The sequence below is a fragment of the Sturnus vulgaris genome, chromosome 25 (genome assembly GCF_052056855.1).
Source record: "Sturnus vulgaris isolate bStuVul1 chromosome 25, bStuVul1.hap1, whole genome shotgun sequence".
Lineage (NCBI taxonomy): Eukaryota > Metazoa > Chordata > Aves > Passeriformes > Sturnidae > Sturnus > Sturnus vulgaris.
In genome coordinates this window covers 2432705-2458841 of record NC_142267.1, presented here as the reverse complement: position 1 = coordinate 2458841, position 26137 = coordinate 2432705, and the positions used below count along the sequence as shown (strand labels likewise).

General features: G+C 40.2%; 2 protein-coding genes across 9 annotated transcripts in view; one reads left to right on the top strand and one right to left on the bottom strand.

Moving 5' to 3' along the window:
• The first annotated feature begins 935 nt into the window (after positions 1 to 935).
• FAAP20 (FA core complex associated protein 20) lies at positions 936 to 4803 on the top strand. Its single transcript, XM_088178692.1, has 4 exons — positions 936 to 1169; positions 2364 to 2511; positions 3169 to 3794; positions 4292 to 4803. The coding sequence occupies exons 1-4, from the start codon at positions 1066 to 1068 to the stop codon at positions 4362 to 4364; spliced, it is 951 nt and encodes a 316-aa protein (XP_088034818.1). The 5' UTR covers positions 936 to 1065; the 3' UTR covers positions 4365 to 4803.
• A 678-nt stretch (positions 4804 to 5481) lies between these two features.
• PRKCZ (protein kinase C zeta) overlaps positions 5482 to 26137 on the bottom strand; it is a 40822-nt gene continuing 20166 nt past the window's right edge. For 7 of the 8 annotated variants that reach the window (XM_088178686.1, XM_014883968.2, XM_088178689.1 and 4 more), the window contains 13 exons: positions 23496 to 23627; positions 22299 to 22380; positions 22041 to 22093; positions 19849 to 20037; positions 17330 to 17427; positions 14332 to 14418; positions 13559 to 13694; positions 12991 to 13078; positions 12425 to 12544; positions 11860 to 11939; positions 11211 to 11300; positions 8310 to 8425; positions 5482 to 8122 (listed from right to left, as the gene is read on the bottom strand). In XM_088178686.1, coding sequence (XP_088034812.1) covers positions 8035 to 8122; positions 8310 to 8425; positions 11211 to 11300; positions 11860 to 11939; positions 12425 to 12544; positions 12991 to 13078; positions 13559 to 13694; positions 14332 to 14418; positions 17330 to 17427; positions 19849 to 20037; positions 22041 to 22093; positions 22299 to 22380; positions 23496 to 23627 — 1359 coding nt within the window. In that variant the 3' untranslated portion in view covers positions 5482 to 8034. The remainder of the gene's footprint in view (positions 8123 to 8309; positions 8426 to 11210; positions 11301 to 11859; positions 11940 to 12424; positions 12545 to 12990; positions 13079 to 13558; positions 13695 to 14331; positions 14419 to 17329; positions 17428 to 19848; positions 20038 to 22040; positions 22094 to 22298; positions 22381 to 23495; positions 23628 to 26137) is intronic. The other variant, XR_015808405.1, reaches the window with a different exon arrangement.

Sequence of the window (26137 nt, the reverse complement as noted above, 5' to 3'; positions counted from 1 at the left end):
GTGAATCTCTGAACTCTGATACCCATTTTCAAGGTTCAAATCCACTCAAAGCACATATTAAGTCACGTCAACTGTTACTTCGTTTGTTTTTGCTGGGATGTGATCAACACAATAATTTACAGATGTAACTTATAATACAGTCAATACTGATGCCTTCTTTCTACTCTGAAAAATCCAAGGAGGGTGCAGTCCACAGACATCCAGCAATGCACAAATGTAGTTATAGAAGAAGAATGTGGACTTCGATTCATGTTTTACCAATAATAAATTGGTTTTATGCAAAGAGTCCTCTGCGCTGGTGCTCCCTCATAAACACCTGTTATCAAACTGGATGTATTTTCTTGTACAGTTATTTTTTGCATCAACTGTGAAGAGTTTTAACAGCAGAGTTACTTTCTGATCCTTTCATGTACTGTTGGAGGATAAAGTGTCTGTCACCATTCCTCTGGTGTCTGTTTTTGGCAAGGCTGCAGCCCGGGGAGTGTTTAAACCCCCTCTAGCACCTTCTTTATTTCAAGCCACAAGGCGAAATTCCCGCCAACAACGTCAAACTGCATCACTTCAGATTCTCCTCTAAGAGCGAAATTAGGTCAGAGGTGCGCTCCTAACCCATTTTATTTTTTTGGAAAAAGAGCCTTTGAGTTTGACCCCACGCAACAGCTCCAGACCCAGGGCGGCACCGGCCAGGCCCCGCCCGCCGCCATCTTGTCCCCCTCAACCACGGCGACCACCCAGCACAGCCCTGACCCTGCCCTTCCCAACACACCAAAACCCTACAAAAACATAAAGTCTGAGGGGTAAAAGCAGCACAAAAAAGGCTGTTTTCGAGGCAGACCAGCCCTCGGCAGCTGAGAGGTGTAGGGCTGCGGAGCGCCGGCTTCTCCTCAGGGCGCCCTCAGAGCTGCTCCCGCCGCCCCGCGCCGTGAGGGCGGCTCTGAGGGCGGAGAGTCCCAGCCCCGGCAGCGCGCCCGGGGCGGGAGGAAGAGGAGAAGGAGGAAGGCCCGGCCGCCCTCTCTTCCTGCCCTCCTGCGGCCGCAAGCGGGAGAGGCGAGAGGAGCCTCGGCCATGTGTGAGGAAGGAGCGGCCAAGCTGCGCCTGAAGCCCCGGACGGCGCCGCCCGCCCGCGGCCGGGAGCGCAGCCCCGGCCCCGAGCCCCCACCGCAGCCCCAGTGAGTCGGGACCGGGGGAATCGGATCGGTCCTGGGGACCCATCCCGAGCCCCCACCGCAGCCCCAGTGAGTCGGGACCGGGGGAATCGGATCGGTCCTGGGGACCCATCCCGAGCCCCCACCGCAGCCCCAGTGAGTCAGGACTAGGGGAACCGGATCGGTCCTGGGGGACCGAAAGGGCCCCGGGGGAATTCGGATCGGCTCCGGGTGCACCGTCCCGCCGACTCGCGGCGTTTCGCGGTCAGATCTGTGTCTGTTAAAGGTTATATCATAAAACACCGCCTGTCGTGCCTTTAAAAAATAGAGATAAAACTGCAGGATAAAGCACAGCGGGCCCCACGCCTTCCGCACGTTCCTCGGCACAGAACAGCACTGGCGAGGACAGGGCCTGAGAAATGTTAATGTATGAAAACTCAGTTTTCTTTTTTCCAGAATACGGCTCACAGGAGCGCAGAAATATTTCCTGTTTTTTCCAGTCCTGGTGTTCAGGAGGACTGAAGGCAGTGAGTGGCTCGGGTTGTGTTGGAGCCCGGGGGCTCGGCCGTGTCCCCCCACCATGGGCTGTGAGAGGTTGATCACTCTGCTCTTTCAGGCCGTGTTGTTTCTAATTTCTTCCCCGTGCAGCTTCATTCCTGGACAGCGACCCAAGAAAAGGCATCAGGAAAAATGCTGGAAATACCATTGTGACATTAACAATCCATCCTTTCTTTGGAATTGTCTTTTTACAGCGTTACCTTTTAGTGCTTATAGTTCCTAGGATCGATTAAATCAAGTTGTTTGGGAAGATAATCAGTAATTTCAAATGGCAATGTGGGAATGTCCAGACATAACATGGGAACCGATACAATTGCCACCCTCAGTGCAAACACTTCCATGATTTCTGTGCTCAGCAGGTGTTGAGTTTGGTATTTGAGAAGATAAAACAGTGGCTGCACTTAATTGTTTCACTTGGAAGTGATGGTAGTGATAGATACCTACTGCTCATTTGTTAGAAGCAGAAAGGAAGGCATTTAGACATTAAATTTGTGCTGGCTGTAAAATTACATAAGTCATATAAAGCTGCAGGCTTTATTTATTGAGCTGTAGGCTCAATAATGTCTTTGTGTTCCAGAAAAAAGAGGCAAACTGGTATCAGTGTAAAAGTATTTTCTTTCTTCTCTCCCACCTTCAAACTGTTGGACTGTGTCTTTACAGGCCATCAACTGACAGATATTCCTGGTTTGAAAAGGAAGAATTAAATGAGTGCGAGAAAACCTGGCTTTTGCTACTGAAAGACATCAGTCAAGATTCACACTGCACAAACTGGGACACAGTGCCCAGCTTTCCGGAGTTCTTGGAAAAGGTAATGTGCTGTATCCTTGTTTTTGCACTTCGTGTCCTGCTTCCAAGCCTGGTTAATGGGAAACGACCTGAAATAGCTTTGGGAGATGTGAGGTTTCAGCTCTTTAATCCCTGTGTGCAGTGGTGTGGCTGGGCATGGTGTGGCAGGGAATATAAGGACAGCTACAAGAGGCTTTTTTTGCAGCACAGCAAATTCTTTCCAACATTTTGCTGGGAAGAGGGAGCCTGTGGAAGCATGGTGACTGCCATAAACATCAGTACCTCCCTAAGGAATGAAACTGGAAAAGGCAAACTGTAATGGAGGGGTTAGTTACATAGAACCCACCCTGACATCACTCCAGTGGCATTAGGCAAGATCACAACATGAAAATCAGTCCTTATAAAATACTTTTTCCCCTCCTGAACAGCAGCAGGTTGTTTTCATCCTTAGTCTCTCTGGAACATGAGTACCCATTATATCCATTTAGAAATATTAAGGGAAGCTCCATATTCTATCAGCTCCAGGAAGCCCCTGAAGGAGGGACATAAATAAAATGTTCTTTCCTTCCCTGTAGTTCAGCTTTCTCAGTATTTGCAATGTGCTCCCAAAGCCTGGGTTTAGGTATTGATTGAGCTACAGTTGCTTAAGACATTCTCTGTGTATATGTGTATGTTGTAGAAACAACAGGAAAAGAGTCCAGAACACCAGGAAGTCTTTACAGTGGGAATAAAAGACTTTCAGTGGGTATCATTCCCATCTTTTCACAAAGAAGAATATTGGAACCCCAAGGATCTGAGCTCCCAGCAGCCAACACAGAGCCAGAGCAGTGACTTACATAAAGGACAGGGCCAAGCAGATGAACTGAAAAGTTCATCATCCACAGCTGAGAAAACCTGCAGAAGAACCAGTACAGAACAAGCCAAAACTGCACCTGGAGCAGACACTAAAGGTGTTTCAGAGCTGGATGTGAGTCCTAAGTCAAGTAAACTCCCTGGGCACAGCAGCTCAGCACAGCCCTCAGCCTTGCTACAAAGCCCTGCAGAAGCTTGGAGCCCTCAGCCCCACCACACAGGGACTGTACAGAACAGCAGGGCTGACAGGAGGGAAAAGGGTGAGGAAAAGCCTCAAATCCAAACACATCAGGGGGATTTTGCAGCGAGGGAGGCCACGGGGGTGCCTGTGGAGAAGCCTCAGCTCGGGAGTGCTCCTGGGGCTGAGAGCCACGAGGACAAGATGGAAAACCAGAGTGAAGCAGCTTCAGCTCTTGACAGTTGTCCAATGTGTCTCATGCAGTTTAGTGGAAGGTAAGTTTGTGTTTTGGTTTTTTTTCATAACTTTCCCATAAATGAGCACCAGCATGTTCTGGATGCATTCTCTATATGCAGAATAACAAAAGCAGACAAAACCTCTACTGGCAGGTCTTTTTTAGCTGTCAGAATTACCTACTTTAGTCCCATTTACAAGTTGAGTATCTGCTCTACAGTAAGAGCTGTTAACACAATTTCATAGTACTTAGGCTGTCAGAGTTGCTGAAAATGTGCTTTTCCACAGGTCCTCTAACCCTGCAGGATACATTAATATTTAGATTATTTTGGTCATTGTGTCAAGAGACTTAGACAGAAAGGCTTAAAATGCATCAGGCCTCCATATTCAGGTCTGTGCTACTCAGCTCCAGTTTGAGCAGCAGTAACAGCAAGGATGGGAGGTTTTGGGAGTGGATTTGGGCACAGGAGTGCCTGCCCCACTAAGGTACCAGAACACTTCTGGCAATAAAAGGATGTGACTGTTCCTGTGTTTGCAGACTTTCCCAGCTGGACATCGATGGCCACCTTGCCAGGTGCTTGTCTGAAAGTGCAGATGATGTCATGTGGTAAATCCAGAAGAGTGGAGAACAAAGGAACAAGGCCAAGGATGAAGCTTTCTCAAAGGGAAAGGAAAAATCTGTCAAGGAAGCACATCCTTGTCTCTGACTTAAAGCAGTAACTCAGTAGAAGGATAAGTGACACCTGCCTATTTGTTTGGTTGGTTTTTTAATTTTAAAGACTCTCAAATGCACATAAAGTAGTTCCAGTTCTGAAAACAGTGCTCTGGGATGTCCCAGAGACCCCTCCAGGGAAATCAGACTAGGTACTCCTGAAAAAATGCACTACTGGAAGTCCCTGGAGCTTTGTCTGATGGACCACAGTTCTGCATCTCTCAGGACAGAAGAAAGCAGCTGAGCAAAAGACAACTGTTACTTACTCTAATCCAAAAGTTTACTGTTTTTTTTTCCTAAACAGATCATATATGAAAATAAACTCAGTTAAACAGTAATTTGAATTTGGCTTTTTTTGTTGTTGTTTTAATACCTCAGTAAGAAAGTATTAATTGTACAGTTGATCCTAGGAGTGTAGCTATGTAAGAGAAAACACAGTCCAGACCAAAAAATGGTGTGGGGTTTTTATGTTTCTGAAGGAGCCCAGCTAAATTCAAAACTTTCCAGTGCAGGTTTCTAAGTCAGGATCAGTGTTAAACAGGTGATTAATAGTACTGGGCTAATTAGGCTGCAGAAGGAACACTCCTGCCAGTGTCACAGTGCTGAGCTGAAAGGGAGACTGAACACAGTGAGTGAGGCAAAAGAAGGGATTTTTGTAGCAGTTCCACACAGCCCCCCCAGGCTGAGAGCAGGGAACAGCCAGAGCCTGGTGGGGCTGGGAGGGGCTCAGGAGCCTCAGCTGCTCTTTTGGTCACTCCAAGAGGAGCAGGGGAACACTGGCTAAGCCCGGGAATGACAATCAATGACATTTAATGACAGTTAGCAACCACAAACCAAGGGATGAGATCACCAACCTGCTCTGGTTTACTTCCCTGTGCCTGGAACTCAACGTGCAGCTGAGGAAGGGACAGAGCACAGTATAAAAACACAGGGAGGCTCCTACAGAGTTAATTTACACTGGGCTCTGTTTCAGAGGCCGGACACAGCCCAGTTCACTCATAAATAATAACAGGCTATTAACTTTTTCATTAAAGTCTTTAATAGATGTGCAAGAATATAAATGATCTCAGCTGTTATGGATTAGTATACCATCTTCTGCACAATTAAAACTGGTCAGCAAAGATCCCAACTAATTAATTATACAAAACTACAAGAACATATTTACTGTTTTACAATCATTAAATTAGCTAGAATTTTCATTTACTATTTCAAATAAGACAACTATATATCATTACCAGATCCATTTGTAATATATTAGGATTTTTTTTCCAAACCACACATTTAATTACATCCTTCATTTTCTTTTATTTATAAAACAAGTACTTTATATAAAAAATTTCCCCTTCATCATGAACAGAACATTATTCAAACACTTGCACATGAGCAACCAAACTTGTACCCAGCAAACTATTTGGCAACACAGCAACATTGTAAATGCCTGTAAATTCTTAAATAAAAATCAAATAGTCTTTACAATGTTTGATTAGCAAAATGTGTCTTTCTATTCTTCCTTCCCTCCCTCCCAAAATGTTCTGAAACCTAGAAAAAAGGTTAAAAAAAACCCCAACCCACATTTCTAATATTTCCAGTTTAAAGTTCCATGCCCTGGCATGTCAAAGGACAGCTTAACCTGTCACAGTTCCATTCATGAGCTGCCTGCAGTCACTCTGATCACTACTGATTAGCTTTAGTACCAGGGGAGTTGAAAACACTGAAAAGGAAATTATTCAGGGGAAATAAAATAAGAGGGAAAAAGGGGAAAAAGGAGCAATTAGAAAGTGTCAGATTACATTTAAAAGGTAATGTTGCCTTTAGTAGATAATAAAGTATCTAAAGTCCAGGCATTTGAGGCAAGTACTTTTTTACTAGTTAAATTATTTAATGCTGATTAAAACACATTTTGCTGAATATGAAAAGCTACAGTCCAACAGAGAAACCCACAACTGAAACCTGAATGGGATTCATAGAACTAAACAACCACAGGTCTGCATAATTGTGGCTAAGGAGGGGATACAAAACCTAGATTGTTAATCAATGATTAATTGAATATTTCAAACAATGTTTTGGCAGTCTGGTCCTAGCACCTCATGACTTGGATGTGAATCCCAAAGATGTCATGTTCAGCACCTAATGCAATGCTGTACCCTGAGAAAACCATAGGTTAATGTAAAGAAAGTGAAAGTGTCACAATTTATCCCGTGTTTTCCACCCGATCAGCTGAGATGCCACAGCACAGGGTTTATGTTTTCCCTCCCCGCAGCAGCCCCGGAGGCAGCGGAGCCTCGCTGCTGTGCCAGGGCTGAACGCTGGGGCTCGGGGCAGCCCCAGCACAGCTCTGCCAGCTCCGGAGCCCTCGCTGCCCCCGGCACCCCCCAGTCCCCCCACAAGGGATTCCACACTTGTTCTTTTGCCTCTTCCAATTTCTTAGGTATTTGTTTTTCTTCCATTAAAAGAATTGTACTCCTTTGATGCAAATCATTTCACTGAAAGATCCCATTCTCTGCTGCAGAATGATTAGTTATTAATGTATACACTGAGCAACTGTAAGCAGACAGTTTATCATAAGTAGGAGGTGTGCTTTATCAGGAAAGTGGATTTTATCTTATGGTTATTCTAGATTTACTACTTAAACTTTAAGGCTATGCTTTACTATGCTTTTGCTCTACATTTGAATATTTGTATTGTTGATAAAAATACTTTTCAAAAATCTAATATACAACACAATATCATTGTAGGTGTAGGCACTGCTTAAGTATGTTTAGAAATCTTTTGTGTGCAAATTTAGTTTTCTTCAATCTCGACGTTTTGGTAAATTTGGAGTTTAAGACAACAGATTCTGAAATTGATACAGTAAATTCTAATTTGGAATTAATCTCACTGAGTCACTCTGCATTCCAAATTCTGTAAAAATGCAACTAAACATCAGGCTGCAGCTGTGAACTGTATGTTTCAGATGGAAATGTCACTTAATATTAACAAGCAGAACTTACCAGGTGTAAGCACGTCCCAAATACGCAATAATCCTTCAATGCAGTTTATCCATTTAGGCACTTAAATCTTGTACCCAAATTTATGTTTTGATTGCTAATAAAACACAACTCCTTTTAAATATATCTGAGATGTTTAGACAGGTACCACTTGTGAAAAAAGGCATCAAAAATAAGCTTCAACACCACCGTAATATATTTTATTCTTCAGGATGTTACACTGTAATACTCTTCAACTGGCAGCTCATTGCATCAAATGTTTGTAGAAAGAGTGTGGATCTCAAAGTTTCTCATGATCTCCTTTTGCAGGGATGCAATGAACGTTTCAATCCTTCATGATACAGGCACAAAATGCAAATTCCTTCATTAATGAAGCCAGTTGTGTCAGTGCCCAGAACTTAAGAATCACTAAGTGGCAGAGGACACTCACCAAAATCATTATTCTCTTCTTTGATTTTCAGCAGCAAATTTGTTTTTAGATCATTGGTCTCCATCCAGTGACCAGTCCCCAGCCTCGCATGCATATACTGTAGTTAAGGATAAATTAATGTCATTCACACTGTCCCCAACGAGGTCATTCCTTCATACTGTTTCTTCTGTTGACAGCAACAATGGATTAATATATTCAAATCCTTCAAATTCTGACTGATCTATTCGCTTTATTATATCTCTGAAAAACAAATGAGAGCAGTGTTTAGTTTATCAGAAACGCTGGGCAGTCCTCTATCATGCAGTAAGTTAGGCAAGACTCAATTTCAAATGTACTGTAACATGGCAATATTCTAACAGCAAGCACATAGTCTCTTAAGTGATCTGCAGATAATTTCTGAATTAATTTCTAGCAAAGCAGCACGTACTCATCATCTGGGGTGAGCTGCACGGGCTCGCTGGTGAACTGCGTGTCGAAGTTATCCAGCCCGTAATCATCCGTGATCTGCGGCTGGAACGGGGGCGTCGTCTGCTTCTTCTCCAGCTACCCAAAATGTGGGGGGGAAAGGGAAAAATTACACTGTGGAGGAGTTACAGCATCCCTCAGGAAACTCAAAGCCAACTGCTGTAAATGCTACTGGAAAGGAACATCAACATACCCAGTAGTACACACTACACGCCAGGCAACAGACAGCAATACAGTTACTGCTCTGCATTTTAAAATAAAAATCCACAAATAATAAGCCTATTAAGTTTCCTCTAAATTGGTAGATTAGCCTCAGGATTGATAAATTCCCACAGTACTGCAATACAGCAGTTAGCACAATATATTTACTTTTGTTCCTGAGAAATCGACCTACTTTTCTTACTGCATTTGTGTGCAATCCGTCACATAATCCAATTTATAATAGCACAGACATCAATTCTAATTCCAACATTTATATTCAGTTAAAAAACTGTCTAGGCTACAAATCTCCATAATCTAACTTAGGACAGGTAAGTGTGATGAGAGTGAGTAGTAGTTACCACTGACCAAAATGATCACTTGTATTACCAGCACTGAGTAAAAACCTGATTTTAAGGCCAGGATCTCTCATGATGCTTGGTACACAGCAAATAAAACAGGGAATAAATAACAGAAAAATTTTGGATTTCAGGTTTCAGACAAGAGCACAGGAAGTACAGATGGAGATAGGAGGAAATTGTGAAACTGTCACAGAGTGATGCATTAACACATCAACATCCCATCGATGACCAGGTCTGAGGCAGCACCAGGAAATCAAAGTTTTGAGGAAGAAATAATCAGCTCCTCTCAAACAAGAACGGCAACGTGAAGGAATCAGCAAAATGAGTATTTAAAACCTGAAGTAGGGTGGCAGGATTGTCTGTCCCTGTGAGTTGTTGCCACACACTCACATCCAGCAGCCAGGCATTTTTCCACCAGGGGTTAAATATCAGACTTCCTCCTTTGTTACTCTCAGTAAAACATAAAAGCCCTCTTAAATCAGCCACAGAGAGAGACTCTGCAGCGTTTACCTTGAGAAAAGGAGTGAAAAAATAGGTGGTGCAGCTCTAGAAAATACCTCACTGCAAACAGGAACTATGGCTTTGTAGTTCTTGCTCCAGCATACAACGGTTAAACACCAAAAAACAGGCATTGAGATAAGAATAGACTGAAAATCCCAAAACAATCCAAAAAAGAACTGCCCTGGATGCTGCTGAGCCATCCTACACCAGAATGAGCAATCTGAAGTGTTCTGGGCTGTGCCACACACTTGGGATGACTAACACCAGGAAAAATGTTCTTGGGCTCTGTGCTCACTTTCCCTGTATTTATTTTTCCATTTAGCTCAAGCTTCACACAGAACAAGTTTTAAGTCAGTGTTAGACTCGTTTCCTTAGGTTACAACTTGAAAAGATTTGGAAAAGCTTTTAAGTCCAAATGGTTTCTTTGAAATGCAGGTGGTGAGGAGGAGATTCTATTAACTAAAAAAGCTTTCCAAGTATTTTCTCATTTTTTCCTGAGCACATTTGCTGAAACTTATTAGAAATTTAACTTCAAATTTATCTGACGTTGATCCTCCTGAGCAGTACTGCCCTAATCATATCACAAAACAGATAACCCAAATCTTCCCATTGTTTTTAAAAACTGGGATTTAATATTAAAGCTTTCAGCCATAAAAATACGTTAGAAATTGTAAAAATTCAATCAGCACAAATATTGACCAAGAAGTACCAATTTGAATGTTTGAATGAAGAGTTTTTTCTACAAACAAACAAAATGCAAATCCAACAGTTGTCTTATTCTCCCCTCTCTCAAAAAACTGCAAAGCAGAATAAACTGCAGGGCATGATGTTCTGCTCCACATCCCCAGGTGAGCTGCACTGGGGCACCACAAAAATAGCAAAAAAACCCAAAAAGAACACCACAAAAAAAATTACATATTTTTTTTAATTTAGAAGAAAACCAAAACCACTCAGGTTGAAGGGAGAACTCCAAGCAAGGGATGTCTGAAAAATTACAGACAGCCCTCATTATAAGGATAATTTTGTAAACACCAAGTCTTTTAAAACACAGGCTCCTTCTGCACTGTGTTCTCTGAAGAATGTTACAATGAAATTCAGAGCAGCAGCTTCAAAGGGAAAATGAAACTGTGCACCTTTCTCTCATCTGAACTCTTTCATGTTAGTGCTGCCTCTTCCTACACTTCCTGCACCTTCCCAGACTATGGAAATACTACAGACACACTTTTCAATTCTTAACTACCTATTAAAATGTAATGCTGATAGGGAGGTGCTCCAGACTTTACAGCTTTATTGCTCAAGTGTCAATAAATGTTACTGTGGCATCTCTGGGATGGTTTCCACACTGAAGTCAGACGTTAACACAATTACCAAGTAGCAGAAGATTTAAAAACCCATTTTTGATACAATTTTATGCTTGCAAACCCACTGAAATGCAAGTTATCTTCTTCACCACAAACCAAAACCCTCCCTCATGTCAGCAGTACTAAAGAAAATCTGCAAACTGTAATGAAAGCCCCTTTATAAATAACCCCACTGCTCTCCTGCCACATCCTCAACAAAAGGGACTGATCCTGCTCACTCCTCCTCAGGTCACTAAACCCTGACACTCACCCAATAATCCTGCTGATTTTAGGGGTCACAGAATTGGTACATTCAGCTGGCTTTTGATGTATGACCACACTGCTTTTACACTTCTAGAATTCATTTTCCCTGTTTGCAACAGGGTTGTTCCTATGCACACAACCAATAAATTACTGAATGATTGCTTTTGAACACCCAGAAACACAAGGAGTGATTTTTACCAGATCCCAGTCTATGCTGCGGAAAAACGTGTGAGACTTGATATCAACAAATCCTGTCTGGGGCTGACAGCCAAGCCTTTCTTTGGGATCCTGTGGAAAACACAGACACTGGAATTACACACTCCAAGCCTCTTACAGCCCACGGCTGCCAAAAGCCCACAGAGATGACTCCAGCATTCCCATGACTGTGCAAATTCTGCTGGGATAAACACAGTGGCTAGCAAGGGATGTTTAATCTTTTTTTTTTTAATAAAATTTGTTCAAAAGTTAATTTTTGAGTGATCTTTCACAACTTCTTAAAATAAGGGATTTATTTAGCAACGTATAATTCGTATCCTTTTTTCCATTCATGATAATGGTTCTTCAGATTTCAGTCAGCTTAATTAAATGAGTAATAAGTATTACAGAAAAGAGTTTATAAACTAAGTTAGAGTTACTTTTTAAAAGTCTGTACCTAGTTGAACATCAAGCCTATGCTGTGGAATTTCCTCAGAAATTTTGAAACTAAGTGGGGTTTTTAACATAGAGGATACCAAGGTTTTATAGATTTTCTTAACAGTAAGCAGATTAACTTCTTAACTGTATCACTTTCAACAGGAAGCTCTGACTTCCAGCTTTCAGATTCTAAAAATAAGAGAATGTTATTTACCTTGTTTAAAAATCCTTTTAACACATGGGAAGCCTTGACAGAAAGAAACCTTGGAATCCGGATTGGCTTCTCCAGAATAACTGTGACAGGTTTAAAAACAGCAATATTGGCTTTTGGTTTGTGACATTGACCATGATTTCAATGCAAATACTTATTAATTCAGCATGGTTCAGCCAGTTAAAAAATGGAAGATAAAGAAATTATTTAAAACCCTGCAAATAGAAGGAGCTACAGGAATTCAAGGTATTGTTCTATTGACATTACAAGATTTCATAAGGGACATGTTACCTTCATGACCTTTTGCCATTATTTGTTGTGTAAACAGGAAATAAAACTTTCAGTCCTCAGTATATGGCAAAGTGTGATTTTAGACAGAAATTGATTTTATATCAGCCCTTCAAGAAGAGCATGACAGATTCTGGTACAGAACTGCAGCAACTGCTTTAAAGAAGTTTTGCCTGGGCTAGGGTAACACTGGGAGAGGAAACCTCAACCCTGCTATGCAAAGTGCCCATCTGGATTATATCCCCCCCCAAAAGAACCATCCCAAAGGCCAAGGCTGTACCTTGGAAGAGGTAATCTTCAGTGTTCATGTCGGGATTGTCAGTGATGATGTCGAACGGGGACCTCCCCGCCATCATCTCGAACATCAGCACCCCCAGTGCCCACCAGTCCACACTGAACCCTGCAATGGCACATGGAGATGGCTCAGCCAGCACTCCTTGGGTTTTTCATCTTCTCTCTCACTCAAATCAAGATGGATGGCCTGGCTTCATACTGAAATCACTGACATGATTTACACCATCACTGGGTGAATCTGGGTTTTCTCCACTGGGATGACAAATGGAGAACTCAGAGGTGTCTGCAGGCAGCAAAGCTGCAGTTAAAATATTTTCCTATAATATAATTTACTAAATATTTTTCAGGCCAAGTATGATTTAAAATAAGCTGAAATTAGTGACTGAAAGAGAAAAAAAAACCTTTATTTCAGGAAAAAAATTAAACTGTACAACAAGCACTCAAGTTTTATTATATATTAACACAGAAATGTGTAAGTCAAGAAAATAATTGTATTTGAACCAAGCTACAGCTATATTTATTGTAACTATAGGTTGTTTAAGCACGACTTACCATATTCTTCTCCTCTGAGGATCTCTGGTGCAATGTAATTTGGTGTCCCACAGAAAGTGCTTGTAGTGTCACCTGGGCCCAAACCTTCCTACATGCAGAAATCATTTCATAAATTAAATTTCATAAATTAAAAGCTGACCTCCTTTTCTGGGTATTTCCTTTAAGCAGACTTAAAATCCAAGTTACTCAAAGAGTTTAAAGAGCTTCCTTTCACAAAATAAACACTCATAGTGCTCAGAATGGCCTTGGACTCCACAGCTCCTCAGCAGCAAAGTTGATTAAAACTGAGCTACAACATGTAGGTAACAATATTTTGCTTACTAATTACAGATACATTTAAAAAAACAATTTGGAAGTCCTTTCCAAATAGATGTTGGGAAAAAAAAACCCACTTCTATTACAATTCAATTCCAAATATGTTTCTTTCTATTCAACAGTTACGTTTTTTTCAGAATAAACTTCCAATTCCACAACCAAATTCTGGGCTCAGTAACACTAGTGTTAATATAAAGATGAATTTTCTTAGTGTTCTCTAAGAGTGACAAAAGAAAGGTCAGGAAAATCCTACCTTGCACATGCCATAATCTGTTAATTTGATATGACCCTCTGCATCTAAGAGAACATTGTCCAGTTTTAAATCTCTGTAGATGATGCCTCTTTCATGTAGGAAGTTTAGAGCAATACAAATTTCAGCAGCATAAAACCTGAAATTAAGGAGAAAGTTCATATTAGCATTAGGTTGGTAAAAAAGCTGGTGCAATTTAAACATCTCTTCTTAAAACATCATTTTACAGTCAACTTTTATGTATCAATAGCATAAAATATCCAATCTACATTTATTCATAAAGACACTGATCTCTTATAAGAAAATTTCCTAAATAAAAATGAGATTTATTTTCATTCTACTAATTAAGAAAATATTTATTCTTTATTCCACAGATTTTTTTTCTGAAAATTCCACATAGCCAGAAGGAAGATCTTTATTTTCCTTTTCTTCAGAGTGACAGTGAGCCTTTGTTTAGTGCAAGGCCACACAAATTGGATTTTTTATCTTCTCCCACCAATACTGTATTATTTCAACATCAGAGCAAATTAGGCAGAATATTACATGTTCTATCAACAGATCAAAGAGGCATCACCTAAATATGAAGCAATAAAGAGGAGTAAATTGGAATAACTGCTACTACTGATGAACTGCTTGCTCTCTAAAAATACTCCTATCCTTAAAAAAAAAATAATAAAATTTACATTTCTTCCCAGGCAGGACATTCTAAACTAAAGAATCCAAGTCCATGAAAGCAGCAGAAGAGAAGCAAACACGTGCCCTGGGGCAGGAAATACCTGGCATGTTCCTCAGGAAGTTTCCTCTGCCGTTGCATGTGGAACATGAGGTCTCCCCCATTGACATACTCTATGACAAGGAACAATCTGAAATTACAGAACACAATTCATGCATTCCAAGGAAACTCTCCAGAAAAGCTGGTTTTTCCTTCCCATCTGAGCCATTTTCACTTCTGCTCTTGATTCAGACTTCTAGATTTCTTATAGTTACAGAAGCTACTGAAGAAGGAAAAAAAAGACCACTTATTTGATGTATATTATGAACACCCTCTTTATTTAAATGCTACCACCTTTACCTGTATAAATTAATTTAAGTTATAATTATGTGAATTAAACAAGTGTGACACTGTACACAACACAGGCACCAGATGGAAGCTCTGGGTTCATTTGTTCCCCTGGAGAATGAATGTTTGAAACAGGCTGCTCCAAACTAGGGAAAAGTCAGCAGGGGACAGAGTTGGGCAGATAGAAGGATTCCTATTACAGTCTGCAGGAAAGCTTTCATCCTTGGGAAAATATGACCCAGGCAGTGCTGCCAAGGTCAGACAGAGCTCAGGATAGGAAATGCTGAGGGAGAGCTTCTGGGGAAGTTTGGGCTGGCCCAGGGAGCAGCATTTCCTCATTTTCCATGAGCTGCAAACTCCTTTCCACACATCCACACACTGGAAAACTTTCCATTTGGAGAACACACGCTCCAGTCTCTCAGATCACTCTAGCTGGTGATTGTTTTGCTCCTTGGAAAAGGATTCTTCATTTGAAACACTTATAAAGTGTTAAAACTTAAACCAGGAAAATCTATTGGACAAAATCCAGCTGGCAGGGCTCTGAGTGGCCTCCCCACAAGAAGATAAATGCTAAACTGAAATTAAATAAACAACAAACAAAACACATAATGCCATGACTACTTTATTACAGCACTCCTGATGTTTTTTCCTTCCAGCTTTCCTATCCTATTTTGAAGTGCCCAGTTTTTTTATCACCATTCAGAACTTGCAATTTCAAGTTCCTTGTCAAGTCATATTCAAGTGTGGCAGTAATGGCAGGCCTTGCTGGGTTTAGAAGGATTTACTGAAAACAGCACCAGTTTGGCAGGATGGAGGTTTCAGGTTGTTGCCATCCTTGGAAGACATTTATCTGGCAATTCTGAGCAAGACCAAGGCATGTATTTTATTATAATAATGAAGCAAGCATCATCAGTATCTGAAACAATGAACAGCTACATACAGCATCAATTAACCTCACATTTAGGTACAGATTTAGGTTAAAAAATTATTTTAAACTATATTCAAGAGAAAGAAGATTTTTTGCAACCTTCCCCCCATTAGTATCCTTGTCACAACCTGTTCTATTACAACTCATTTTCTTTGGGCCACTTAACACAATCTGATGTTGATGAATTTATTCACTCAGAATCAGTTTTGTGCTTTTCCTGCTTGATGTAAATGAGGTCATAATTATGTTTCTATAACATTATAGCTATAATCAAATTGTGAATTCATGACATTATGGTTATATCCATGGCAAATGGCTGAAGTTACCAACAAAAAACTGGAGTTTCACTGCAAGAAGCAGCTGGGCTGGAAAAGCAGGACTCAAAGATACATCAGGAATACAGAAAGATTTGATTATGTTCAGCATGGGTTTTTTTTCTATTTCTGCTCCTCTGCTCTGTCAGTGTAGCTGCCAAAGAGGAATGCACAGGATCCTGCTGCTGACTCAGCCTTTTTCTGGGTTTCAGTAGTTACAAGAAATGTCCTTCTCCATCCCTTCAAGTACCTGACCATTTGAATTCTTGTATCAGGTGTACAATTCTACTTTGTGTTTGGTGAGAGTGTTTGGGAACATTGGTTTACTTTCTCAACAGTTTATCAGTTGTCTAAAGGTTTATTTATTTTTTCTGACAAGTTTGTTTTGGTCAAATCCTCACTCAGTGACCTTTGGAGATCATTCTTTATTTCTTTCTCCTTGCTTCCAAACACTCCTTGGTTCATGTAGCTTGAGAACACTGATACAGCTCCTTTACTTCCTTCATCTCTTTTCCCTGCTAGGAAGATTTCCTCTGACCATTAGGGAGGTGAAAATTTGGGGTCTGAAGAAAAGGTACAGTGCATGGCTTTGTATTTTAAAACTTGACAATACCCATTACAACAAACAGGTGATTATTCTTAGGGATAAATGACTGGACAATCCATTAAAACTTTTTAAAGACTTTGCACTCTACACTGCAAGTAAGTTGCATAGAATGACCATTTTCTGATTATGACACAAATGGCATGAGGCATTATAAAAAAGTGTAACAGCAAACAGGTGCCTGTGAAAACAAAAAATATCCCAAACCATCTCCCAATTCCCCAGTAAAACATTCTAGCATGGACATGGAAGTTCTTGTTTTCTTCATATTCCAATTCCAAAGTAAGCAGCAAATAATCCAGTTTGGATTGTGCACACAGGGACAAAGAATTAATATTTCTAAGTAGGTAAGAGTTAAATAAGCACTTTCTCAAAAATCACACACTGCTTTGATATGTGCTAAAGGCTTTTAAGGCTCACAGGTAACAATGCCACTGTGCAGGCAGGGATTTATATTATCATTAAAAGGTTCTCACTGCACAGCCCAACTCCCAGGCTCTTTAGGAACACTGGACTGCTAAGAACTGATCTGGCCTCCTCGGTAGGAGGTGCTGCCAACTGTTGGGAAGCTCCGTGCTCCCCATTCCACAGGGCTGTGCTCAGGAAGGCAGGACAGCTCCTCCTGTTCCTCATTCCCCCTCTCCCTTCAGGCCTGACCCAGAACATCACAGTTTGCTCCACACCCCTGCCTGAGCTACCCCCCAGAACTGACTTTGTTGCAGCAGGGAATTCCTGACAATGCTAATGCTTCCTCCCAGTAACTCCTGGCTGTGTGATGGCAGTGGTTACATTTGCTTTAGGAGAAGCAGTTTAGCACAAAGATTCTCAAGAAAAAAAAAAAAAAAAAAGAATTTCAGATCTTTCTTACCGACTTGTTGTTTGAAAGCATGAATGTAAACCAACTAGGAATGGGTTACTGGATGCCTGTTCAAACACATGTTTCTCTGTCTGTACCCAATCAATATCCTGAAATAGAATAATTGAACAATCAGAACTCCTGCTGGATAACCACTGTGGGTATCCCAGAAAAGTACCTGTGAACATCACAGTGCTGCCTTACACACACTGTCACTGTTACATTGTTCTTCAGAAAGGCAAACACCCCTTAAAATCTGGAGGAAACTATAAAACATAATTCAGTCATATATTCAGAAGCTATTTAACCATTTAAGGAAGGTCTGAACAAAATCTAAGCCATTGTTAACAACATACATCTGTAATATTTGATAAACTGCTCACACTGCTGCATAGAAATAAATTCAGTCCTTTGAGAAATGATCCCAAAGCTGCTGAAGCAGCTCATGCCAGTAACACAAGCAATGTGAATCTTCAGCTTTTAAAAGGTTCAAGTGAACTGAACTTCATCTCCTCATCTGAAATTCAAATTTAATTCAATGAAACTACCAAAACCTGCTTAGTTGGTCCAGCCAAAATCATTAAAAGCATCACAGATATCTTTAATCCTTCAATAGGGAGAAGTCCTGAATACCCAGTGCAAAACCACATCATAAAAACCTACCACAGATTACTGGCACAGTGCTGCAAAATTCAGAGCTGTGATAACAAAGCATTTAAGCTTTACTTCATATACCCCCACACAATTTAAACATCACAGACAGCTGGGTTTAGCAGCAGATATTCACCCTTCATGCAATGCACTGATCATGTGCCACCCTGCAAACACCCTGCCAATATACCAGAACTGTCATTGTTCTAAAAATTCTCCATTTACCACAGATACTCCCAGCTTCCCAACCAATCTGGAGACAATAAATTCAGAGACTGAGAAATCAGCCCTTCCTGTCAGGGATGGATGCTGACACTGAAGTCTCAGCAGAGGAAACCAAGAACTGTCACCATCAAATTAAATAAACCTGCTAGGTTTTGTGTGTGGACCCTTATGAAGAGACATCACCTTGGAAGGGTAAACCTGAGTCCAGACCAAATTCCAGAGCCAAAAATCCAATTTTCAATAAAGCACTAAATATGTCCCCTTCTTATTGGTTTTACTAAATGAGCTTCTCTTATTTAAGAGTCTTTAAATTAACTCTTCATTAGTGTACTTGGCATTAGGATTATACCAGTGTTCCACTTAACAAAACTAACCTTAGCAGAACTGAACAGAAGCCCAGGTATTTGATTTCCCTCCATCTCACTTCTCTCCACTACCAGCCATACCCTGGAAAGCACCAGCTAGTTTAAACATGCTGATACTTGCTATGTAATTGATTTTCTTTCTTTGTGGAACACTTCTAAGGTGAAATTTCCTTTACTTGCAATATCTCATGCACTCAGAGAATTCAGTGAATTTCCTATCAATTCCCAGAATTTCATTATACAACCTATCTTAGAGAAAAGAAAAACCTGTTAGTTCCATCTTCTATGTAATAATGAGAGCCACAATTCCAGAAAGCCTTTCCTCATCTACCTCTGGTTCTCAAACAGCTGCACAACTCATTAAACTGGCCTTGGCTTTGGCTCCCACCTTCTTGGAAAAACTCATGTTAAAAAGGAAACAGTAAATAAACCACACAGCAGCCTCCTCTTGGTTCATAAAAAGAAACATCAAATAAATGAGAAAGTCAAAGTATTTTAGGAGAACTAAGCCCAGCCTCTGGAATAATGACAAAGATTGTCAGAGCAACTGATTGAAACGACCAACACAAAGAGCACTTAAAATAGTGGTTGGGTGGTTTTTGCCCAAACATCCTACTTTCAGAAAAATGTATTCTAGGAAAAAAACGTGAAGGGCTTTTGTTTTTTCCCTTATTGATTTTGTTTCTTCCCTTATTGATTTTCTTTTTTCCCCCTAAACTTGTGCATTTGAGATCCTGTATCAAGAAATGAAAGGATTTTGAGAACAGAGAAATGCAGTAGATTTCTGCAGCAGACAAAACCACTGGAATCTCAAATGGCAGTGGCATAATTTCTGAATCCATGGAATAAGTATTTCAGGGTACTGAGTCACTTGCACATAGGCTCTGCCAACCTGAGTGTAAGAACAAAGTTTCAGCTCCTTTTCTGACACATAGACAATGCTTTTGCTTTGGAAAACATATTTGCTTTCTTTCAAAACTGAGTGCACAAATTCCACCCCATTTATCTCATCACTTACAGATTAACACATCCAGGTTGGAATGTTTAATACATGATTTCTACCAAGACTATTAGTAATTGTTAATTGTTATTTTAATAAGGGACATTTCTCTCAGATTTTATCCTGGTGCTTCATGCAGAGTTGATGACAAATGAGTTCAAAAGTCAGAAAAACTTCTCTGCCAGAGAAGTTGTCTGAAACATGAGCTTCTTGCTCAGTTGAATGTTTTTTGTTAAAGCATAGTAAGTTTCTATAATATGTAACAGAATGCAATTAACACAGACTTTTACCTCATCATCATGGACCAGCTCTTTTTTCACCACTTTCATAGCATAAATCTGATCATTCTTTTTTAACCGAACTAGAAGAACTTTGGCATAACTTCCACGGCCGATAACTCGGATTAAATCAAAGTCCTGGAGTCCAAGCCCCTGAGAAATCTTAATTCCATCCATTCCATCAATGACTGGTTTGAGATCCTGTATAAAAAGAAACAGATGCTAGAAACTGAAGACATTTCCATAGCAAGTAACTATTAAAGCAGAGAGATCTTTAAGCACTGGACAGAATTTGCTGACTTTGCTTGGCACTGGCACCCAGGGCTGGATGCTGATTGGAACACATTTGTTTAGAAATGCTTGGTTTCCATTGGGTTTGCTCTTACTAAAAGTTACTGTTTTTTTCAAGGCAGTAGTTCATCCAACTAATCATTTTCATATTCCTTGCTGGAAAGCAGAAGGCCTTGAGAAATGAGGTTTATCCAAATTCCTGAACCTCAAGTCATGTACATTGTATCTTTGTACAAAGTGAGGAGCATTGTTCATATTCTGACAGATACAGCACAAATTAATAAAGGCTATCTAAAAATAAGATGACTAAGGAAATACTAATTTGCTAATGAAACCTGTCGTGGTTTCAGTTTAGGCAACAACTGTCAGTGTCCAGCTCACTACAATTTTAATGAAAATTAAGATTTCTAACAGGTTCCTGGGAACACAGAAGCAGATCTCAATTTCTCAAGTCTGAGAATTTGCATGAAATATTCCACTATGAAGAATGTTATTTTTAAATTCATTATTTTAAAAAGAGAAATTTTATCATCCTGGCTGTTTGATGGAATTAGATGTGAAAACGTGGGACTGAAGATGGAGCAGCTGAACTAGACAAATGCAGCAGGTACTTGGACTTTCAGGTTTTACCAATATACCCAAGGCTTTGACACACTTCTGTGGCCTATTTTTATCTGACCTCACTACTGTACTTGCAGACAGATCAGCATTCTGCAGAACTGTGGAAAGTGTTTATATAAAGAATCTTGATCTAGGATTGACTGCTATTAGAAGAGATTGCTCTAAGCTTAAAGATTGTAGACAAAGCTCCCAGAACACCAACTCCTTTCCATAGGATATCTTAAATTATTTCACTACAGCTCCAAGGTAAGGTGGGACAATCAGGGCAGCAAAATTCAGGATGGTTGAGCAATCAGCACCTACCAAATTTCAACACAAACCTGAGCACTGATCAAAGCCAAAGTGAGCAATTAAAATTCTCTGATGTGCTTTTAATTTCTACCCTTCTGTTTCTGAATTTGAGATAAAAATCTGTAGCTACATGACTGAAAATAAGGCAGTCACCCAGGAGCAGGAGCTACTCAAGTGTGAAAGGAATGGTAGTGACAAGTATTGTAGGGGAGGCAAAGGAAAAAGGTGCAGCCTTGCTCAGAGGGGAACATCAGAGAAACTGCCAGTGTTCTGCAGAGTGCATCCTATTTATTTTAACCATGCCAGAAGCATGCTTAAATGTCTTTAAGCCCTTTAGAATTGAAGCATATTCAGATTTTTCAGACTGCTCTAAAGGAATAACATTGTTGATGTGCAGAGATTGAGTCAGATCTTCTACAAAAGCCCTGAATAAAGAGTTTAAGTGTATGTCATTCTGCTTGTGTTTCCACAGGAGCTGTCTATAAATGCTTAGGTATTGTTTATATGACCCCTCTCAGAGAACTGGGTGGTTAATGGATTACCAGACTGAACCAAGTTCCACAGCAAGAGCCTGAGGGTGACAAAGGGTGAGAATCCATTAGGGACAGCAGACAAGGCAATGGCAAAGCCACCATTTGTTGCAAGGACCATAAAATCAAACCCTCTGCTAAATCACTGTTATTCCAACAAATAGAAGTGAGAAAACAAAAATGTTAAAAGATATCTTGGGTCATGAGTGGAATGACAGCAGCTGAACACAAAGTAATCTGAAAAAAAATCCAATAAAAATGCTTTTAAAAATTATGAACTTTCAGGAAAAAAACAAAATAAAACAGACTTTTGAAAAGGGCAGCAGAAAGCCCAGAACAAATAATCAGCTATTTTATAAAAAGTTTAATTATTAGGTTGGACTTGATGATCTCAAAGGTCTCTCCTAACCTAGTTCATTCTGTGATTTGGAGTACATAAATACAAATTGCAAAAATATTTTAAGAACATACCTCAGAGTCATCTTTAATGGTGTCATGTTTCCGGTTGGAAGGAATGTAGGGAACTGGAAAAGAAATCAAAGTAGTTATAAAGTGGTTAGAAAAGCCTTCATTGAAATAGTTTTAAAAATCAATAAACAGAAAGATACTTAGTAGCTTATGGTCAGCTTGCTTTAAATATTACTGAACAGCTGACCATATTTTTCCACTTTTGTAAAGAAGAAGAGGAAAAAACGAGGGCAAGGGATTCTAAATTAACAAAGTACTCACTTCCATCAGTGTCCTCTGAAGGGAGATCAGCCTCATCGTTTTTATCATCTAAGCGAGGTTCCTGGGAAGGCATGACCGAATCCTGCCAAACACACAGGTCACACACACAGCAACCCCCTGGCCATGCAGCCCCTGGCAGAGCCCTGCCTGCACCCCCAGAGCCTCACATTTCCACTGTGAAAATTGCATTCTGGACACTATGTGTCCAATGTTAACATTTTGTAATGCATGATAAAACCAGACTACCGAAATCTAAAAGCTGCATTTGCCATTCTCTGCAGCTACAACAAATGCTTGGCTGTCTTCTAAAAGTAAGAGTAGTGTATTTTACAGCAAAGTTCAAACTTTCATTCTACTTAAAGACCTCTAAGTGTTTCATGTGGAACTACAACAAAACAAACACTTCAGTATGATGTTAAACACTCCATTTAGAGCACTGGCATATTCCTTTCCTGCTTAATAAAAACATGAATTGTTGCTCATTATGCATAAATTTGTGAAGATCACAATAATGGATATTTTATACATTTGGACCCTGGGCTCATCCCCAAGACAAGTAGGATTATTCCAGGAAGTACAGCAGCATTCATAAATTAATTGGCAAAGAATTAGTAATGTCAAGGAAAGTCACATACAATACCAGCAAAGAAAAATTCTGGTTTAAGTTCTGAGTCACAAAAAACATGATACAACCACCAGTGAAATACGGGGGATGAATGCAGGAAAAGGCTAAAGTTCAGATACAGATGTTTAAATGTTTTGATGTTTAAAGCCTAGGAAAGACACCAGCATTGGCACAGGAACGAGGGTCATGGAGAGGAAGGGAACAGTACTGGAGAAATTGAGATGGCAGAAACAGGAAAGCAATAAGCCTTTCTGAAAAGAGCAGAAGTTATATCACTGTCTTAGCTCTCAGAACATTCCCACAGCCTAAAAGGAATAACTTCTGAGGTTGTCAGTGTCTAATGGAGAAGTCAAATTCAAGCTTGAGCACACTGAAGTCACAGCACAAGCTTTCTTTCTCACTTTCTCTCTGCTCACAATCCCAAGGCTTGTCCTCCACACAACCTGAAACCCAAATACTCCCAAGAGTTACAAATCCACAGCCATGCCCACATTTCATTAGTCAGGACACATCTACAACAGCAGCACTGGCCAGAGTGGCACCCCTCAGCCCAGGCCAGGACACACACTCACCATATGCCTTTTGCAGGTCAGTGGGACAAGGATGTGACAACGTTTATGGACCAACAGCTTGCAGTTGATACACTTGTAGCCTTGCTTTGAGAGCCCCCATATCCTTTCACTGCACTGGCCACAGTATGCTCTCTGCAAGCCACAAAGCACAGGATCAGTTCCAGGATCAATCCCTGCTAGAAGTGAGCAGTTCTCTAGCAGCAAGAGCCCATCCCAGTCACCTAACAGATGTTTAGTAATAATTTTAGAATACCCAGAATTATAATAATAGCTGAAGGTTACACTTCACACCCAGAACTCAGCTAAATGCAGTTCTTTTTAAATGAATGTTAGGAAAACAAATACCTCAAGCATATGGAACACATTACAGTGTGACATTAGCAAATCATTTTTAGAGAATAAGTCTATTTAGAATCTCAGGTTTTGACAGAGGTCACCCAAACAAAACTGCCAGAAATTTGTACTACAGATTATGTATAAAATCACCCAAACTGACTGTGTTGGAGAACACTGGCACAACATGTTAAGCAGACAACGTATAAAAAGTGTTCTACATCTACACCTATACATTTTAACAGTGGTAGAAACTTTGCATAATTAAAATTCATTAATCATGTCTGATATCAAGCCTCTGTATTGCACTAAGCATTGAAAAATCTGTGTTTTTACATATGTAACTAAAGAGCATGTAAGTGAATTAAATCAAAACGAGGGTAAATGAAGAAGCCAGACATCCTGCTGCTGACTTTAACAGGAGAAGTTTTAAAATCATTGTTCCAGTGTATGTTGCTATAGTCACTTTATCCACCCTACCCAAAGTGCCAAACAACATCTGAGATCCTTCCGCACCAAAAAGTCACCAGGCCCAGTGATCCATCCCTCTGCCAACATAAAATTCACTCGTTCTCCCCTGGCTGCCAGTGCTCTGCAGTAATTCCTTAGCAGGCTGAGGCACTGCCCATCAGCAGCTGCACAGGAGCCCTGCTGCTCCCAGCCCAGCTCCCACAACTCCCAAAGCTCTGTCCCACAGCCACAGTGCCAGGCTGTTCCTCCCCTTCCACTGCTCACACCACTGAGTCACACACAAAACTCCTCAGCTCCTGAAAATCCCTGCTAGTACTGCTAGAATAGTTACAAAATAATGATCAAAGAATGGAGCGTTTCTGCAAACGAGAATTTTCATATTGCTCTTGTTGTATTTTGTGAAAAACAAGAATTAATTCCATCCCCCTCATCTGTGCAGCCAGTCCTCCTCGATCAGGAGAAACCCAAACTGCACTGCCCAGAGGAAAGAAAAACAACCCAAAAACTGCCTGATGAGAGGAAGTCTGGGACATCTATTGCCACCTCTTCCAAAATTCCTGGCCCACCAGACTTCCTTCAGTATCCTTTTATAGGTTTTGCAGCAGTAGTATTAAGACTAAATAAAATCTGTCAGGCCCTGGAAGTAGGGGCAGGTCCCAAATTCCATCAGAAATTCAGGTAACCCTTTCATATCTCTCCAAAACACATGCAGTCAAAGCCATATCAGACCTTTATGTTATGTTCAACAAGATTAAAGTTTACATTTTTGCATGTGTTCATTTATCTGAACGATCTGAAAAAGTTGCAAAAGGTTATTTTGAAATTGGAATGAATTCTTAAGGCAATATTCCAGTCTTAAAATTTGCATCAACACTAAAATTTGGTATTGAATTCAGTAATACAGACATGACCATAATTTCTCATTAATTTATCCATTTTAATGTCACATTTACAGTTTATGCCAACCTGCTTACTAACTCCAGTTGGATGTGATTTGTGTTCTGGCTCTGTATGATGTCATTTGTATGCAGGTATAAAAGCAGTCTTGTTTGGGACTGTGACATCCTAATGTGGGTGTCCTAACGAGGTATCAAAATCTCTGTGTATATTCACTATTAACCTCATTGTAATTTATAAACAATAATGTTATATCTAATTTTTTTAATGTGGCAGTATGCATTCATAGTGTTTCAAAGGAAATATGTTGTTATTATGTAGCAAATAAACATAAAAAGTATACTTTTCTACTATAAATTAAAAAATTGAATTCCTATAGCACATTATACAAATTCATGTGATAATTCTTATGTGGTATCTTTGAGAAATTTAGTGATAAAATGCTGAGTTTTAAGGGGCTTTTCCTTCTTTCAGTGCATTTTGGGGTGAAAAATTTTAGAAAAAACTCTTATTTTAAATTTCAGAAACAATGTCCCTGCTGAATGAAAGAGTTAACTCTTCTGAGTGCACTCAGTTTTGTGTGGAATTCCCCCAAGTACATTTGTATATATGCTGCAATACTTAGGCATAATGGGATAAGTGAAGGAGGTGTCTCAGCCTTAAAGCCACATTCACTCGCTTAGGTGGATTAAATCAAGCTCTCAAAATGCAGCTGTATTTTAGCTCAATAAAAAAAATCTTTTTTACAATTTTTAAAATTCTTAAGATTGTGTAGTACCCCAGATTCTAAACAGTTAAAGCTCACATCAGCAGCTGTAAGTTTTACAAATGGCAAAGTGTTCTGAAGGTGAAAGATTTTGCTAACAAGCAACCAAAATCACAGGAGGAATGGAGAGGGGAGAAGCTGTTCCAAGGATGTATCAGCTTAAACAGTGACAAAC